Source organism: Paroedura picta, chromosome 12 (genome assembly GCF_049243985.1).
Source record: "Paroedura picta isolate Pp20150507F chromosome 12, Ppicta_v3.0, whole genome shotgun sequence".
In the NCBI taxonomy this organism is placed as follows: Eukaryota; Metazoa; Chordata; class Lepidosauria; order Squamata; family Gekkonidae; genus Paroedura; species Paroedura picta.
In genome coordinates, this window is record NC_135380.1 from 34,919,535 (window position 1) to 34,939,728 (window position 20,194).

Below are 20,194 nucleotides of genomic sequence, written 5' to 3' on the forward strand. Positions count from 1 at the left end.
CACAGGGCTGAAATAATGGTTAAGTGCAGTGTCTCTAGTTCAAAGAAGCAGAGCAACCTGCACATTCCCCATTGACTTTGAAGTTGAAGGGCATCTATGCACAAGTGGCCAGCATACAGACAGACATATTCCTATCCAAGTTAATAAGAGAAACCCAGGGAACAGGAGTGAGAATAAAGAAGAAACCAATTATCTCAGGCTCACAGAGAGCTCAGAACTATATACAAGGACAATGCAAGATAGCCACTGCAAAAACCTGCAAACTTAAGCACAATTATTTAGAAATAGGCACTATGAAACACGGTGAGACTTGTTTCCAAATAATACATTTAGAAGTCCATGTGTAAATGTTAACTCCACAATGAATCTAGTAGTGGATGTTTTACCTTTTGGTGACCTGGGCTTTCCAATAGGTGCTGTTTTAATTTTATCTCTTTTTCAGTTATTTCTCTCATTTTAAGGTTCACCTAAAAACAACAAAGAAGATAGTGATGCAAATATTTGCCCTTCCCCAACACACTTTCAATCAGCCACCGTTTGGTGTTTCAATTTTTAATCTGTTTCTACACTGACCTTCACACATGACTCAATCCCATAGGAAAAGCAGATTTATGAAGTGTCCCATATACTTAAAGAAGAGGACAGTCACTGTGATGCAAGAACCAGAGAGTGGCCCAACAGTGATGTCACATTCAGACATTTGCTCCTGTGGTATTATTGTTTAGGGATGGGGAAAACATCAAATTCCCAAGCAGCACCATTTCAGTCACATAGGTTAACTAGTCATCTGGGATTTTTCCAGCAACTAGAACCATGGGGCTTTTTTTGTGCTCATAGTGCAGAATATGGTTGAGAGGCAAAGCTGTGCACATGCCCACTCAGGGCCCCTTCCCTTCCCACCCCCTCCAGGCCCATCGTTGGCCATTTAGGGGACGGGGGGGGGGAGCAGGCTGACATGACCATATATGGTCATATCGCCTGATAAATGTTTAATAATTTTTAAAAATATGTATTAAAAATTCATTAACAGCCACCCATTTGGGAAACCCATCCAGGACCATTGAGAAACCCCAGGGTTTCATGAAACCCCAGTTGAGAAAGCCTGCCCTAGCCTCTTTTCCCATAAATACACAGAACTCTCTATTTTGCCTATGGATAGTCCACTGTGCTACTTTATGTATGCAGGGACCAGTAAGTTATGTCCACATTTATAACACAGACACCAATCTGACAACCCAGATCCTATATAATATACTTTTCATTTTGAGCTGCTAAATACCATTTAACCTATAACCAAAATGATAGCCAAATGATAATGTCAATGCTGAAAGACATCAATATAAATAGTCCTTTTTCCCCAGTGAGCAATTTGAGTGATTTTGCTACGGAACATGTGCCAACCTATCCAACAAATTCAGAATGTCAGTAGTCAAATTTGGACATTCGGTAAATCAAGGATTTTTGTAACTGAAGTGAACATTCTGTGTAATGCAAATAATGTGTGGTTTGGGAAAATAAACTTAAAATACATTAATACCTTAGCTTTTATACAACTTCTTTCCACAATGGACCCTTTCGGTTAAATTTCAACAGATGCAGTCACATCTATATATTAAGGTAGCGGTCCCCAACCTTTCTCAGGTCAGGGACCGCCTCCGGAGTGAGGGAAGAGCCGACAGCCCGGGTGTTGCGAAAACGCGCACGCGCATTTGCCGCACATGCGTGTTTTTGCCACCAGGTGGCGCTAACGCACATGCGCGGCAACTGCGCATGCACATTTTCACCACTAGGGGACGCTAACGCGCACGCACAGCAGCAGCGCACATGCGCGTTTGCGTCACCGCCATGCCGGCGGCTGCACCTACCTCTTCCCTTCCTTCTTGCTGCCGGCGGGGGAAGGCAGGCGTGGCTGGCGGTGGCCCAGTACCGTGGCCTTTGCGGCCTGCCACCGGGCCGCGGACCAGGGTTGATGACCCCTGTATTAAGGCACTACTTACAACAGCTTACCTTATTAATCCAGAAGATCATTGCATCTTCCAGATCATAGGGCAATTCCTTTGAGGCACTAAATGTAGAAAAACGTTTGACACTTGCAACCACCTTTTCAATGCTGATCATTTCCACAGTGTAGGCCATCATAAGAGCATCAATCATTGCCATGTGAGGACTCTAAGAACAAATTAGAACACTTGTTCAAAATATTTGTATTGTTTTTGCTCTTGATCAACAGGAAATCAAAGCAATTACATAACTAAAGTGTTCACACGTATACAATAGGGGACTAGTAAGACATACTATTAAGAAGCCACCAAAATCACAGCAGGATAAGGTTTAATTTATAGAGCAAGTCTAGGGCCTTCTTTACATCCCCAAAAAGTCTGTTTCAGAGAACACAAGTGACTATTGACCACGCCTGAGCAGAAAGAGTTTCTACTGACGTGAATGAATGAAGTACTAATAATTCCTGGTCTGCTGACCATAACTGACATTGATTTGACAAGTTGATTCAAACAACTCCCAAGAGAACTGGGGACCTATCTGTAATACTGGCCACTGATATCTAGGCTCTGATCACATTCAGATTAGGCTACTGAAATGCTCTTTTTGCAACAGAACCTTTGCATACTCTTTGGAAATTTCAATTGTTCTTGTACACAGTCCTAAAGCTGCTAACAAATGTAGGTGGTCTGGGATCACATTTTGAGGTCCCAGAGTCTCTTTTACTGGCTGCATACTTATTTCTAATTTAAGATTCTGGTTCTTACTTTTAAACCTCTTCATGAACTGGAAACCCACATATTTGAAGGACTGTTTCTCCAAATATGGACCTATGTAACTATTAGTCTCCTCACAAAAGGGTATCCTAGCAGAACCCCCCCCCCCATCTCAAGGATGTGATCTGCTATCACCAGTTACTGCTGCCCCTCAATACTGATCAGCCTCCTGGGGTCTTCTATAAAGGGCTATCTGATGAGACTGTGGTGGAGGTGTGAAGATCACATATGTGCAAGCTGGCTTATCTGTTTTAACAACATGTTTAAAAGAGTTTAATAATTTATCAGTTTTATATGGCTTTTGTTTGTTATCTGTTTTGAATCCTTGCCTTCACTGTATCTCACTGCTATTAAAAAAGTTAACCATTCTTGTTTTACTGATTTTATATGGCAGACTTGGTCTTGTTTCTGTTCTTGTACACCGCCTTGAGAACCTTTCTGTTGAGAGTCAGCATAAAACAATGCTCATATAAATTAACATGGGAGTTTCACTTGAAACACCAGGACAAGTACAGCTGTACAGAAAAAGTTAAGCTCTCTTCTCTTAAGCTAACCATTTTGATTGGCGCGCTGCTGAGATCAGATTCAGACACAGGTGTATCATCACTCTCCATGACGTAAATCCCTTTCCGAGACAGAGCCTGGATAACCGACTGGTGTCCCTGTAGAGCAGCCACCTGATCCCCTTTCAAAATGAGGCTGCAGACACGGCAGTACAGCTCACTGGACAGTAACAGCTTGATGACAGGTGGTTTAATATGTTCTTGCTCATACTGGTCTATATAGAATGGGTCCTTCAGCTCCTCGGGGATATTATCTGAAACAAAGGAGATACATGCTCATACAAAGGAATCCTCTATATATAATCAATGAGAATTTAAGCAAAGATGCACCATACCATAAATAACATTACATGATAGGGTTTTTTTTAATGCTATTTAAACCAACACCAGCAGCTGACTCTAGTGGCTATTAAAATAATTACCTTTATCTGTAATGTTCTGCTATTGAAACGCCAAAATATATCTGAACATAATGTTATTCCACAGTACACACTTTCAGCCAAGGATTAAGTAAAAAGGTTTACAATATATATGCTTAGGATTTTTTTCATGCAGAAAGAGGGTAAGTTGGGAGGAGACAACCTGAATAAGTTGATAATGATTTTTTAAGGTATTTTCAGCCAAACACAACAAGATAAGTTGACATCCCATCTGCAAAATGTTTGCAATGCCTAGTCCAGTATGGGATTCAGAGACATATATATCATTAGAATGTAGTTGGCAGCAGCTTGACAGTATTAAGTCTTTTGTAAACAAATGTAATGGTTATGGCATTATGTAGTTACTAGGAAGGATAATGACCTGTGATCAGAGTGATCCCATTCAAATCAAACCTGTCATAAACATATAATGGTGTTACCACTTAGACCGTTTATGCACTAGAGGTTTCATGCCGGGCTGCAGGCTGGAGTTTTAATCGTGACAGGTTGCCCCACCTCTTCCTGCACCCACATGGGGGAGCATTTGGCCTGGTGTGCCTCATCCGCCCCCGATTTGTGCTCCTGCACGGGAGCTGGGACACTGAAGTTCCCAGTGCATAAACGGTCTTACAGGAGCTTCAATAAAGAGTGCTCCATTTCAAATGCTTTTAAAATCAATAGGTGGGTGATAATGAATTCTGTTTTATAGAAAGTCACTGAAGCTGGGCAACAATTTAGCAAACAGTGGATTTGGGCATGCTTACAACCATTTACAGGTATGGGCACTTCAGTTTGTGGGGGACCTAAGCATGTTTAATAATGTGCTAGGTTTTGCTGAGTTTCGTATCAGTTTGGAGTACAGAAAAATCCTCAACCACAGATGCAGTGTAATTCAACAAGCCTAAATTTGGAAAATGCCATCAGACTGTGGTCTTGGCAAATGGCTAAAGCTAGATTTGCCTAATCTCTTAGCCATACACATGCTGAACCTAAGAAAGGAAAAAAACACAAGTATACAAGCCGGAGCAGACCTCAACAGCTTGACCGTAGAAATGACCAGGACTTCCTAACATACAATAATCTTTAAAAAGCCAGAGACGACAATTTGGGGCATGCATACTCCATTTGGCACGCTATTTATTCATGGTTTACTGGATCCAATGCTAGTCCAATGCTAGTAATTAAGTAAACAATTGTAACTGTGATCCTCTCAAGAATACTCACTGGAAATCAGGCATAGAAACCAACAGATTTCCATCATGCTATTTTCATGATTTGAAAGACTTCTCATATTTTATCTATCAGCAAAGGCAGGGCTACCAAGGAACAGAAAGGCATCAATAGCCAATGATCTGCCCCATCTTAAAGTCGGTACCTCAGGGGTGGAAAAGCTACAAGAAAATTGACAGATTGACTGAGAGGCTGGTGCACATTCAGCATGAGAAAAAGCTAGATGTGAGGAGGCCTTTTTGTTTAGAAAATAAACAATTAAAATAATGACATACTATAGCAGAAACTGAGGCTTATAAAATGACCCATGTGAAGAATAATAAAGGGGTCTTTTTTGGTTTATGTAATGTAATTCAGGCGGTAGGATTCAATGCATAATTAACTGATTGAATTCACTGCTGTAATATGTGGCAATAGCCATTAGCTTATAAAAGGTTTTTTTAAAAACAAAACAGTAGACTTAACCCTCCATAAATATCAATTGCTATCAGCTATGCTAGCTAAATGATAACTTTATATGAGGAAACAGCATGCCTCTGGATATCAGATGGTAAGAATGAACACAAGAAAAGAGTTCTTGCCTACGTGGTCCAACTGTGGATTTTCCAAAAGCACTTAACTAACTGCCATGGGAAGAAGGATGACCAGATGGACCTCTGGTCCATCCCAGCAGCGTTCTTATATTCTTATGACAATACATCTGTTAAATATATATATTTTAAATACCGTATTTGCCGGTGTATAAGACGACTGGGCGTATAAGACGACCCCCCAACATTTCCACTCAAAATACAGTACTATGGGCCACTACGGGCAGCTATGTCTATCCCAACTGAAGTGCACCCGGCGTATAAGACAACCCCCCCCCACTTGGAGGCATGTTTTTCAGGGGGGGAAAGTAGTCTTATACGCCAGCAAATACTGTATATTAAAATGCCTTCCACCCAAACAGATCTCCTGTGCAAGGTAAAGTTCTCCTCCCCAAAACCTTCTTTGGCCCCAAAACTGTTTAGAGTGCTGCCAATGACTAATCACCCTTGACACTTTCAAGAAACAATGCAAGGTGGCCAAAAGCTTACAACTACTTGAATCAAAAGTTCATCCACGCAGTAGTTTGTTATGGACATAACATCCCCTACATCACCCCTGTACCTGATACTCTCAGGGACAATTTCCTTGCCAGAGCAGTTTCTGTGCCATAGCCAAATGTTCTGTAGCTCACATCCTTAACACAAGATGCCAACACCCTACTGTAGAGAACCTCTACATTTCACTCTGATGTTTTGAATCCTATTAAGCTCAGACAGCATATGCATCTAGGGAGGCAGTCTTATGGCCAAACTATACCTGTAAACCGCTCTGGGAGTGATAAGAATGAAGCAGTAAGGGGTAGGTGGGAGCAGAAAGGGGTGGGGCGAGTCCGGGATAAAAACTCAAAGGGGCCAATTGGGAGGCACAAAGCTCCTTCGCTGTCAGTCTGGGCCAAGGAGCCAATCAGGAGCCCAGCAGTGCACGGCTCCCAATTGTCCCCTTGGCCCCAGGCGGAAGGGGGTGGGGGAAGCTTTGGCACGGCCCAAGGAGCAGGCCCGCCACGTCTCTGACGTGGCGGGCCTGCTCCTTGGCCCGCGCCGAAGCTGGAGAGTTGGGGGGAGGCCAACGGGGGGGGAAGGCTTCACCGAGGCCAAAAAAGCAGGCCTGCTGCATCAGAGACGTGGTGGGCCGCACCGAGGCCAGAGACTAAGCTGGGAGAGAGGAGGGGGAGGCTTTGGCGCAGGCAGAAGAGCGGCAATGCCACGGCAGGCCTTTATGGAGTGGGGGATAGCTCCCCCCAATAAATGAACATTTAAAATCTCAGCTAGTTTCTTGCTTTGTTTCGCATCCATAAACTATAACCTGCTTAGCTTCAATTCTTCAACATGCACCTACATAAGAAAGCAGCCAAAAACCATCTGCTCACTGCTTCTACCACCAATCCCTGTAAAGGTAATATTAATATTTTTATACAGGATATTGAATGTGAAGTAGTTTAGAGTCTCTCAATTCTTTTTCCAACTTCATTATGATAGTCACTACTAACATTTCACAAGGAAAGAAACTGAAGCTAAGAATCCCATACAGAACCTTCTGGTAACTCCATGTCAGTATGATGGGTGACATTCTTCTGCTGTTTGTCCTCACCAGAAAACTGCCTAGTGTTACCTGACCTGGTGTTATAGCAGCAACATTAGCCAAACAAACAAAACCAATCTCTATTCTTTTAATGGGCAGCCAGTCTCTAAATTCAATGCTACAGTTAGGACGAGGGATAGGAACAAACCAGGAAATTAAGATTTGGGGTGTTCTTGAACCCTGCTCTCAAACTAAACCAAAAACCTCAAAGTGAATTGGCTGGTTTGGGACAGTTCATTTAGTTTCTGCCCGCCTAGAATCAAGGTTAAGCAAAATGGACCACTGAAATTAGAGCCAGACATTTAAACCAGCTGGCTGGTAGACCCAGAGACCCTGCTGGAAACCACCAAGCTATTAGGTTAAAATGGCTGGCAGTCATTTCAGTGTCCCATTTCACTTAGGAGCAAGAGGGAAGCTAAATTGACAGTTTAAATGCTTGCAGCCATTTAAACCTAACAGCTGATGAATTGACCACCCTGCTCAGCTGCTAGGTTTAAATGGCCTGAACCAGGGGTAGTCAAACTGCAGCCCTCCAGATGTCCATGGGCTACAACCCCCATGAGCCCCTGCCAGCAAACACTGGCAGGGGCTCATGGGAATTGTAGTCCATGGACATCTGGAGGGCCACAGTTTGACTACCCCTGAACCCTCAAACCAGATAACATCTGGGAAATGTTCGGAGGAGACACCACTTGCAAAACTCAGTTTGAGAGCCAAATTCATAATAAATTTTGGCTTGTGAATGGATTTGAGCCCATCCCTAGTTAGGATTTAAGCAACTGAATTCATATGCTTCTACATAACTGAGACATTAGATTTCTTTGAGATTTTCATGTAACATCGTGTAGAGTTTTTCTCCCACACAACTTTTTATACAAGGATAATAGCAGATGATATTTTTTCACCATATGATTACAAGGTATATAATCCTCAATACAACACCAAATATCTATGCGGCAGAGCAGCATGCAAAGATGTCAGGTGTGCATCTTAGTACTGTACACAAGAACCTGAGAATCAAGGCAAAACTATTTTAGCAAAAGGATTCTCTTCATCCCTTGACATTACCACACTTCTAATTCTTCCCCTTCATCCTCCAAGCCTAGTGTATGATATCAGAAAGAATTCTGACATACCACTAAGTTCTGGAAAAGTCGGGCACACCTAGCAGCTCTAGCACTGCTCAAAATTTCACCTGCTGCTTCTTTCTGATTCGTGTATACAAGTTTTAGTAGCAGAGAACTACACACCACAATATACTGATGGAGAAGCAATGTCAATCAGATCGATCTGGCCTTGAAAAGTTATCATATGGTTCTATCATCACCTGAACAGCCCAAAAATATGGACAAGGACAAACAGACATGTATAGATACATGACTACTACGTAAAATATAAAGTTAAGAATTACCTAGGGCAATTCATTATGAAGACTTAAACCAGACACTTCCGTCTTGCAGCTTATTTTCTTAGCCACTCTATCTTACACTAGACTTAAGTGGGTGTGATTGAGAAGATGCTAACAAGCAATGGTAAACACCCCAACTTATCTTGAGCAGTGAAACAATTCTGCAAAAGAAATTAAGCAATGAGGAGAAATGACTACACTGGAAGTTTAAAACTGCAAACTGTTAAACTGGTTTCTGTATGGAACATGGGTGTCACTGGTTCTTAATTTAAGGCAAAACAATGACCAATGCTGTATCATAATTTAAAGTGCAGTGAGCCAACCCCTATGAAGACTTGAATATGTGAAAATATTTAATGTTTATTTATGAATTATATAGTATATATATACTGTTCCATTACTTCATGCAATTACAAGTTGAATGCCAATGGTTGGGATTGTCCACTATTGCAACAATTCAGCCAAGAGTTGTATTTATTTATTAGACTTTTATAAGACCACTCTATTGTATAATGAAGGATAAACTAACATGCTAGACTAGGACTTCAATCCTGAATGCTTTTGTGTCCCATTATCTTAAATGTTATACGCCAAGCTTTCTGCAGGGCTCTGCTCAGCTTTCTACATCCAGGAGACTGATTTCCCCAAGAGAGTCTTAAAACAATCTGTTAGCTCTTCCACATGACATGGAGTCTTAAGGAGTGTTGAACCATGAGGACAAGTCCCTTCTTGAAAATCTGCATGGCATGAGTATGATTGATCTTGTGATCACTGCTTTCAGTGCAGCAGCCTCAAAGACTTTGATGGAGATAGCCAGTAAAAAAAAATGGTCCAAAAAGGTTCAGGTTATAGGGACCTCACTTTTTAGCACAAAGGAGAGGAATGTCTGACAATTACCTGTTCTCTCAAGAGTTTTACATGAGTTTTCACAGAACTCAAATGCTGAGTAATGGATGTGTATCTGTGTCAGTTCCAAGCAATAAGCAGCTTAGCTATGCTACTGTCCAAATGTATTGAAAGACTGTCTGAAGACCACAAGCTAACCCAAGGCAGACAGCCTTTCCGTTTGAGTACCAAACTAAGGTGATGTTATCTACAAAGTCACTGGTCACTTTCAGAGATCTCTGGGACACATTTAGTTATGTTCTTTATCAGAACGGTGAGTGGTAAAAACTTGGTAAACAAACATTTCAAATGTAGTTAACAGCAGAATAATAATCAAGCAGAATCTTTAGTCATTTAAGCTAAGTAAATATTATTTTATTTCAAAGTTTGTGCCACATCAGACGTGGCTTTGGCAATCCTCATTTCTAGTGCAGAACTGTTCACATCAGTCAAAAAAACATGTGTAAACAAGAGGGATACTACTCAGTTTTGTGATCTGTATCTTAACAGCATCTTTTAACTTCCACTTACTGGAACATAGTGCTTGCTCTAAACCTACATGGAACACAGAATTCCATTTTGTCTCTAATGTAGTTGTTCTGAATTTGTAAATTTAGCAAACAGTTTGTAATTTGGTATATGACCATTATGAATCCAAGTTATTTACAACCAAACTAGATGAGACAGTGGAATCAGCTTTCCTGCAACATTTTAAAGAACCTTAAAAGCCACTGCAGGCAGGGCATGAGTCAGGATGAAGTAAAGGAACAATGTATGTATGTGTGCATTCAAGGGGGGGGGAGTGTTAAAGAGACATCAATTTCACCATTATCCTCAATCTCTTCCTCAAAGCTTTTGGCCTAAGGAACAAAACCTTTCAAATATTGCACAGTGTACCTGCTAGCCCAACTGATCCAGAATTTCGGGCTTGGTTGTCACCAGTAGACTGTTAACACCGAGCTATTTCTGCTGATGGGTGGCCATCCATCAATACCCCCAAAATCCCTGGCTAAATGTTTGGAGGCTGTGAAGTTAAGCAAATACAGAGGTCCTCTGGTTGGGTCAGCATGCTGAAGATACGATGCAGCTCCCAGAGCTGAATGTTTAACACCTATGACCACCATCAGGAGTCTAGATGTGATTCTGGCCACCTGCTTGTTTATGGTGGCTTAAATCATAAAGGTCACCCATCAGGTTTTCTACCATCTCGCACTGTACCTGTCAGCATTCAACCTAGCAACCATGGGTCCATACAGCTGTCACCTCCAGATTAGACTTCTGTAACTCTGGCTTTCGACTTGGCCATGGTGTGGAGATGGCTCTGGTTGCCCTGATGGATGGATGACCAGTGGCGCCAGCTAGACCGAAGAGTCAACACTGCTCAGGTTGCTAGACCTCACAACAGCACTCATGCTAGATCACAAGCTTCTTGCTCACCGCCTTGCAGATGTTGGAATGGAGGGACAACCCTCTAACTCATTTCTCTGGGGTTACAGGCATTACAGACAGAGGGTTGCCATGAGGGACAAACAGGCTTGCTGCTGCCAATTCCCTTGTAGAGTTCGGCAGGGTGCAATGTATCCTCAGCCCAAAAGAAGTAAATCTGGCCTCAACCAGGGCCAGGGCCTTTTTGGTGCAGGCTCCAACCTGGAGCCTCTTGTGGCGCAGAGTGGTAAGGCAGCAACATGCTATCTGAAGCTCTGACCATGAGGCTGGGAGTTCGATCCTAGCAGCCTGCTCAAGGTTGACTCAGCCTTCCATCCTTCCAAAGTCAGTAAAATGAGTAACCAGCTTGCTGGGGGGGTAAACAGTAATGACTGGGGAAGGCACTGGCAAACCACCCCATATTGAGTCTGCCATGAAAACGCTAAACGGCGTTACCCCAAGGGTCAGACATGACCCAGTGCTTACCTTTACCAACCTGGTAGAACAAGATCCCTGGTGAGAACAGGTCCCTTCAGGGCCTTCAACAATTCCAGAGGGCCTGCAAAATTGAGCTTTTCTTCCAGGCCTATGACTGAGGCAGGAAATCAACACCAAAGAAAAACTGACCTCCCTAACCCTAAAACAGCAATGCTCCATCCATAAAATACCAACCACCAAACAGAAACTGATTTCCATTTGTAAGGTTTTAGAGGAGGGAGATTTTTATTCTTATAATTTAACTATTTTATTTTAAAACATTTTTTTAAACTGTTTATCCATGTAAGTTGTTGCTATACACCCTGAGTCATCTAGGTAATATTATATGCAAGACGTCAGGGAATAGCACAGACCCACACATAGTTTCTCAGGGGGGTTGCTGCTTCCTTCATCCAACCTACTCCCCTCAGCTTCTTTATATTACTATCAGGAGCACAGAAGGAGGTAACATTTCAGCTCCACGTTGTGAAAATAAACAGCAGCACTGAAACCGCTGCCCTCTTGCATCTCTGAGCCAGACCTAAGGAAGCATGGGGGAAAAGGTAATACTACTACTACCAGCTTAAGAAATGAACCGGAAACTTCACTGACTGCTAGACAATACTCTTCCTTCCCTAACAGTTAACCATCCACCCTTTCTGCTTACTGGTCATTAGCAGTCATGTTTGGCTGCCATTATGTCAGACTGCATGTTCAGCTATGCATGTTCAATCTTTAATGAACAAGAACCCAGTCCCAGCTTTTTCTCTCAAGCTGGCACGTGGGACTGAGCCGCCGGTATACACATACTGTTTGCAATACAGGTGTTCAGCCAAGGGCTAGCACCTGTGCTTTCCTACTAGACGTTTTTCTATACCTCGTGCATTAAAAGCACACTGGATGCTGCATTTCTAAAAACTGGAATTATATATCAGTGTTAGAATGTGCATAATATGGGTCAGGGCTAGATCATTAAGACCAGTGGTTCTCAACCTTCCTAATGCTGCGACCCTTTAGTATAGTTCCTCATGTTGTGGTGACCCCCAATCATGCAAGTGTTAATTTCACAGAAATTAAACCAAAACTGACCAATGGCGTAAAAATCTATTGTTCATGATTGTATATAAATTGGTTTTTTCCCCCGGGGTTTCTCAGTTCAGATCTGCCTCTTGTCCCACCATGCCGATCTCACTCTTTTCCGGTGCTCCAGACAGACAAATGCTCTATATCAGTTTTATCTCAAGTTTTAGTTACAAGTTAGCCTTTCAAGTACTAACAGTACAAAGTTTGCATCCAGTGGCAACTTTAAGATAAACAAAGTTCTATTCAAGATATCTGGAAAAAAAAACGCACGTACACAGGAGAACTTATACCTTGAACAGAACTTTGTTGGTCTTTAAGGTAACACTGGACTCAAACTTTGTTCTGCTGTTTGACCAACACTCACCTGAATATAAAGAAAGTACTAGATTTTTGTATTTATAACCCACCAGTTTGACTCACAAAAGTCTTCCAGGTGGATGACAACTTAAAAATCAATACTACAAAGCAATATTTAATATTAAAGCATTAATTCTATCAAAACATAAGCATTGGTCTAAACAAAACTTGAGATGAAACTTGCTTATTGTTATCCTCCTACCTCCACATACAAAATATAGGACTTCCATCTAGACATGTGGCATTGGGTTTACAGAGTCTTGCAGTGGCCAGCCTCTTTCCGAGAATTCCAGGAGAATAAAAACAGCTTTCAACAAGCCTGGTCATCCTATCCTATGAAGAAATCATCAAAACCTATACAGAAATATTGATGAAAGAAACAATCTGGACCAAGCCCTCATATGAAGATCATAGTCTAACAAGTAAGACCAGGCATTTACCAAGACCTTTAACACCGGACAAGGAGCACTGGTTTTCCTTACACACACACACACAAGTACTGGAAAGACCTTTGTATGACTAAACAGCAGTGTTCTCTACGGCGGAATGGGAGCCTATAAAAAGGCTACATGAAATCACAGAGTTGGAAGGGGCCATACAGAACATCTAGTCCAACCCCCTGCTCAATGCAGGATCAGCCTAAATGTAACATACATGACATCAGATGGAAATCTTCTATACTGTACTGCTTTTAACTGTTTAAAAATACATTTCAGCTAGGAGTCTGTTAAAGACAGCAACAAACGGTTGATTTACACAATCCAGTACCTTAACCCACTCAATGAGCATTTCATATGCCAATAGAAGGTCCATGGCTCAATCCCTACATTTCTTTGTGGACCTCTTTGCCCAAGACTCTAGAACTGGAAAAATTGAAAAATGGGCAAATGAGAACAAGATGCAATTTAATAAAGATAAGTGTAAAGTTCTGCATCTGGGTCAGAAAAATGAAAAGCATGCCTACTGGATGGGGGATACGCTTCTAGGTAACACTGTGTGAACGAGACCTTGGGTACTTGTGGATTGTAAACTAAACATGAGCAGGCAGTGTGATGCAGCGTTTAAAAAGGCAAATGCCATTTTGGGCTGTATCAACAGGGGCATCACATAAAAATCACAAGATGTCATAGTCCCATTGTATACGGCACTGGTCAGACCACACCTGGAGTACTGTATGCAGTTCTGGAGGCCTCACTTCAAGAAGGACGTAGATAAAATTGAAAGGGTACAGAGGAGAGCGACAAGGATGATCTGGGGCCAAGCCCTATGAAGATAGGTTGAGGGACTTGGGAATGTTCAGCCTGGAGAAAAGGAGGTTGAGAGGGGACATGATAGCCCTCTTTAAGTATTTGAAAGGTTGTAATTTGGAGGAGGGCAGGATGCTGTTCCCATTGGCTGCAGAGGAAAGGACACGCAGTAATGGGTTTAAACTACAAGTACAACGATATAGGCTAGATATCAGGGGGAAAAAATTCACAGTCAGAGTAGTTCAGCACTGGAATAGGCTGCCTAAGTTGGATGCTTTAGGATGCTTTGGGCTGATCCTGCGTTGAGCAGGGGGTTGGAGTTTATGGCCTGTATGGCCCCTTCCAACTCTATGTTTCTATGATTCTAACAGTGGTTCTCAACCTGAGGGTCTGGACCCCTTTGGGGGTCGAACAACCTTTTCACAGAGGTCGCAGCAGGGCAAGCAGCTTGGGGGGGGGCGCCATCTACACAACAGCCTTGTGGGGTAGATTGAGATAGTGTTCGTCTGTCTGGAGCAGCAGAAAAGAGCGAGATTGACATGGTGAGACAAGAGGCAGAACTAAACTAAGAAACCCCAGGGGGAAAAACAATTTATATACAATCATGAACAATGGATCTTCACGCCATTGGTCAATTTCGGTTTAATTTCTATGAAAGAACATTTGCATAATTTTATGGTTGGGGGTCACCACAACATGACGGTCGCGACATTAGGAAGGTTGAGAACCACTGCTCTAAAAAGTCATTGCCCAAACAGAAAAAGCAGACACAGACACACCAATAGTCAGATCTAAGGCAATTCACATTTTCATAAAAGTACTGCCATTACTCATATCTTACTGAATTAACAAACTTGTTTATAAGTTAAAATAAGAAAAGTCTTTGCATAATTTTAAAGCCAAATTAGAGTATATGTCTAGAAGCTGTTGTCACCAGCAAAAACCTTGTTCCCATGGAGGTTATTTATAGAAACACATGCCAGCCAGTAGCAGATCCTTAATTTACACATGATACTAAGCTCCTGAAATTGTGATATAGTGGTTAGAGCAGCCTTTTCCACCCTTTTGACTGGCAAGGACCCCAGGAATTAATGTCAGCTGGCCATGCCACCCCACCACTTCCCCTCCAGAAATGATATGTCACCAGAAGTGACATCAACAGCCATACTGACCTCCTTTCACTCCCTCCCCTTGCCATTACTACAGGGGCTCTGTTTCATGTAGGCCAGAAAGAAGGGCAGGAGCTGAGAAGATAGCCCAGACTCCCCATACCATGCCACAACTGACTCTCCCACTTTTGATTTTTACACCCATGGCCTACAGACCAAGACCTCCAGGCAGAGGCAGCTGGTTCCCTGTCTTGTGGTCAAGTCCATTAAGGTGGGAGGGAGAAGATTGTGGACCCCTCTGGGGGGTCCACAGACCCCTAGTTGGGAATCCCTGGGTTAGATTGTCAAGCTATAATCTGGGAGAGACCCAGGTTCAAATCTCCACCCTGCCATGGATGTTTGCTGGGTGACCTTGAGACAGTGTGGGACACACACAGCCTAACCTACCTCACCAGTTTGTTGGGGAGATATAATGTAGGAGAGGAGAGCAAAGATGGCTGGTTTAGGTTTTCTCTGGGGAAAACGGCAGGGTATAAATAAAGAAAATAAATTTTCTTAATTTTTTGCTTGATTTAAAAGTCAGTATAAAACTATTCCGGGACTCAGAGTTACAAACACATAAACATGCCCATTTGTACTTGTATCCAGATATATTTTTAAGCTATAGTTATAGATCATTAAGGTAAAAATTACCTGCAGAACTAAACAGAGCCACAGCTGATGCTCTTAATTTTCTTGTCCTACCTGCCCATTTTGCACTGTTCCAGAAGCAAAAGGTAACACCCTAGCTGAAAACAAACCAAAGCTATGTAATTGTAGGAATATACTGTATTACTTAGCACTGCCACAAGGTAATCTATTGTTAATCCATTAAGCATATTACAGTTGGCAAATCAAAGTTAGATTAGCAGAACTATTTAATTTTCCACAGTGTGACTACATATTACATTTTCTTTCAGTTATAAGTATATCACTATAACTGACCCAGACACTTGCTCAGAAGACAAAACCGAAGAAATCAAAACAATTAGCAGCCACTGAATTGCAAAACACAAATTTAGAATGATGCTTAAGAAACTACCACAAAGGTCCCATTTGAACATCTTTGTATTACAACTGAAACTTCAAGCAAGTTGTTTTCTAAAACTGCTTCCATTTATTCATGGTATATATAATAATCACTATTACGGTCTAGAATGCAGGTACCTCAATAACCAAAGGAAATAAATGCTTGCATCAACTCTAAAAACCACAAGACCATTTATTTTATCCCTAATCAATTATGATCCATTCCAAACCCAGCAGAAAGGATCCACTCTGCCAAGATGACTGAGCTAAAGAAGCACACTAAAGGGCTTGTAGGCCTCTAAGTGCAGTGTTTACAAATCTGTGTGGGAGAGCACTACCCCGTAGGACAGGACAGAAAAAGTAGGATTTCTGCACATACAACTAAAAACCATTCACAAGGAAAGAGGCTGTGCAACAAAGGTTCTTCTCTGGCATTTGCAACAGCAACAGAATGTAAACTTGGTTTGATGCGAAATGTATATTTTAAACAGACTGAGAAGATTTCAAGCTTAGTTAGCATCTCCAAGGAAAAAAAGAAATACAAAACAGAAGAGAGAGAAAAAGAATAATCACCCAATGGGGATTTTTACCTATTCCATAGGCTTTAGCACAGATCCACTGTAAATTAGCAGCTATTTTTGCTCGAGATGAATCATAGAGTTCCAATGGAATGATCTCAGCTGCACTATCTGTTAGAGAATCCATTTTTCTTCGGGTGCTATCCCCACCAGCACAAACATCAACATCCACCATCTGAAACAAAAATAAAGAGACCAAGCCTAACAATCACGCATCACAAATTATGAGACATATGATATGACAGATGACAGAATATGAGCCATGCATATAACACCAGGAACACACTCTGTAGCATCAAAAATATGATTTTATAGCAGGGTTTGGTCTGACTACTGCAAATCTCAGTTTGAATTCCTTGCCTCTAATATATACGCTGTTTAACACTTTGTAATATATTTTCAAAAACATACTAGACATACCCCCCCCCAATAACAGACACAGACTACCTTACACTATTCATCTCCATCATCGCAAACTTGCTGCAGACACCTCTCTCCACATGGTGTCTAACAATACAGACAGGTACCAGGCAGCTGGCTGGTAGGAGAAGTCTTATCCGGCTTCCCCAACAATGAAAAAGTGGGGGGAGGGTTTCACAACAGGGAATGAAGGCAACAGAAGGAAGCTGGCTCAGCGTTCCTTACTCCTATCCTACCCTTGAGTCTTTCCCTCATGCTACCCCTAAGAGGGATCAGCGACTGAGACATCCTGAGACAAGAAGAGCAAGGGAAATGGCAGAGCAAAGAGGTTTTTTCACAGGCATGTTCCTTACTGCAGCACACCCAGGCACATGCCAAAATCAAGGTGGCAAAAGGCAGGTGTTCCAACCTACCCTTTCCGGCAGAGTGTTGCTCTCCAACAAAGACAACAAAAGAAGGTCGTTCTTTCAGCACCTTCGTCCATCACGCTTTTCTTTAAACTACTCTCCTTTCCAAAATTCTCTCTGCTTTGTTCTCGCTTGCCTCTAGAATTCCCCAGACCTCTCTAGAATATTTTATTTATAAGCAAAACATAACAATAATAGTCTCCAGCTCTCTCCTTACACCCCTCCCTACCACCTTAGCCCCTCCCCGCTATATTTGTCTTCCTCTTTACAGTCCTTATGGCAAACCACCCAATCTAGTTCTTAGCCCACCCTTACTCCAGCTGCCCCTCCAAAACAACAACCTAAGCTTATCTTCTAAGCTCCTCTCTCACTACCCCTGCCAAAACTGACCCCCACACACCTCATTTTGACCTTTCCTCCATCCAAAATCCTGCATGTTGACCGCTATGAAAAAACACATATTCCCCTCCATAGAAAAAATTAGACAGAATATGTCATGCAACATATATAATGACTAAGACAATAACAGCATAACATTTCACTCTTCCTCCCTTTCTACAGAACATACCTCCAAACACTTCTGGCCTCCCTCATCCCCCAATCCACTGATCCCGCTCCCCATTTTCCCATAATTCCTGCCCTGAGCACCTTTGATTTGTAATTGACTTTATAATGTACAGAAAACAAGCTATTTAATCTCTGTGTGTGCTTTAAAAAAACCATATACAAAACCAAATGAATCCTCTTTTCTGCTGCCTCTTGCCCCAATGGATCTTAGTCCTGCCCATACAAACACAGAATTAACCTGTCCTCACCCCAGCCTGGGCCCAGACCCTGCTCCACAGCCTACACCCCCACCCCCATTTTCCCTCCTATTAATTTTGAACAGGAACATACAAACACCATAGCCACTCTGTCATTCACCCGCACTCCCAACCCCAGCTCAGGCCACCCCGCTGTATCCATTCCCCTGCCCCACAGCTACAGATGCCAGCCTCCAGCTGGGGCCTGGAGATGCCCCCTGGAAATGCAGCTCCTCTCCAGACGACAGAGATCAGCTCCCCTGGAGAAAATGGCTGCTTGAGAGGGTGGGTTCTGTGCCACTGTATCCCACAAAGGTCCCCCATTTCCCAACCTGGATCTGGCAACCCTGCCCCCTTAATCCCGCAGACGACCACCGGGGACCCCGTTCTGGCCGCTGCTCCCCCGCCTTCTGGCCAAGCCTCCATACTCCCGCCCCCCCGGAAGCTGCTGCTGCCGCCGCCGCCGCCCCCCCCGGCCAACTGACAGAGCCCCCACCCCCAATGGCGCACTCCCCCCGCCCCTCACCTTCCTCGCAGCCGCAGCTACCTCATTCCCCCATCAGGCTGGGAGCCCCCGGCCGCGCCCAGGCCCGAATCCGGGAAGCGGGAGAGAGAATGGCTTTCCAGGGAGGGAAGGAAGGAAGGAAGGAAGGAAGGAAGGAGGAGACGAGGCGGCCCCACCGCGCTGCGGCCCGGAGGCCTGCGAGAGGGAAGGGGGAGAGGAGAAGGAATCGGGCGGCTGAAGGGGGAGTGAGACGGGCGCGCGTGCGTGCGTGCGCGCGCCCCCCGCGAGCCTTCTCCGCTTCTCATAAACAGCAGCGGGGAAGGGAAAAAAAGGTGGGTGGGGGGAGGCAGAGAGGCGGGCGCGCGCCTTGTGGACGGCCGAGGGGGCGGAGCCCGTTCTCCGGATTGTGGCAGCGCGCGCCCGCGCGGCGAACGGAGATGGGCGAGCGAGACAAGCGCGCTCCCTTCCGCCCGCCGATGGTTGGCCGCCTCTGTCAAGGCGTCTCGCGCCGGTCGTTAACGTTCATGGCGCATGCGCCACGAATCGGGAACCATTGCTTTTTTTTTCTCCCTCTTCCCTCAGCCGTTGTCCCCTTTGCTGCTGGCCCCGCCTCCTCCTCTTTCGTACCCTGCCTAGGCAACTGTCTCCTAGGGAATGAGATTGAATGACTGGGACAGGGTGTCGGGGGGAGGGTTTTCGATCGGGAGAGTGAGGGGGAGGAAGGGGCGTGGTTTATCCTAAGCTCAACCAATAAAGTGGTACAGCGGCCTGTGACGGACAGAGGTGGGCGTTTCGCGCCCGCTCCGCACTCGCCTTGATGGCAACTATGAACCCCGCCCCCTCGAAGCACGAAGATTTATGAGGAGAAGGCTTGCCAACCTCCAGGTGGTGGCTGGAGATCTCCCGGAATTGCAACTGGTCTCCAAACTTCTCTAAACTGGTCTCTATACTTCTGAGATCAGTTCCCTTCGAGAACATGGGCAATGAAAAGCACCCCAATGGGTACCACTGTGTGTCAAAAATACGAATGGATCCAAACCACTTATATGCAACAACCTTTTGATCACAAGAACTTATTTTATACATATTTTCTATGGAATGGGAATGCTGAGAATAGTACACTGGAAACAATGTAATTGTTTTTTTCAATATAAATGTATTTCAGAAGTGAGGTACAAAGATACTTCCTGTCAACAAATTACATACACTTTGTGCAATGTCAGGACAGCAAAACAGTTGTTTTCCAAAGAAGAGATTCTCTATTGTT

At 43.5% G+C, this 20,194-nt stretch overlaps 1 protein-coding gene across 8 annotated transcripts in view; it reads right to left on the reverse strand.

Moving 5' to 3' along the window:
* The window catches only part of CAMSAP1 (calmodulin regulated spectrin associated protein 1), a 41,295-nt gene extending 21,799 nt beyond the window's left edge, over nt 1-19,496 (reverse strand). For 3 of the 8 annotated variants that reach the window (XM_077304827.1, XM_077304826.1, XM_077304825.1), the window contains exons 1-4: nt 16,805-16,967; nt 3,329-3,591; nt 2,008-2,169; nt 387-467 (exon numbers count right to left, since the gene is read on the reverse strand). In XM_077304827.1, the coding sequence (XP_077160942.1) occupies nt 387-467; nt 2,008-2,169; nt 3,329-3,591; nt 16,805-16,967 (669 nt within the window). Of the gene's footprint in view, nt 1-386; nt 468-2,007; nt 2,170-3,328; nt 3,592-16,787; nt 16,968-17,244; nt 17,262-17,625; nt 17,838-18,948 lie in introns of those variants that run through there. The other 5 variants (XM_077304823.1, XM_077304822.1, XM_077304824.1 and 2 more) reach the window with 5 other exon arrangements.
* Between the last annotated feature and the right edge of the window lie 698 nt (nt 19,497-20,194).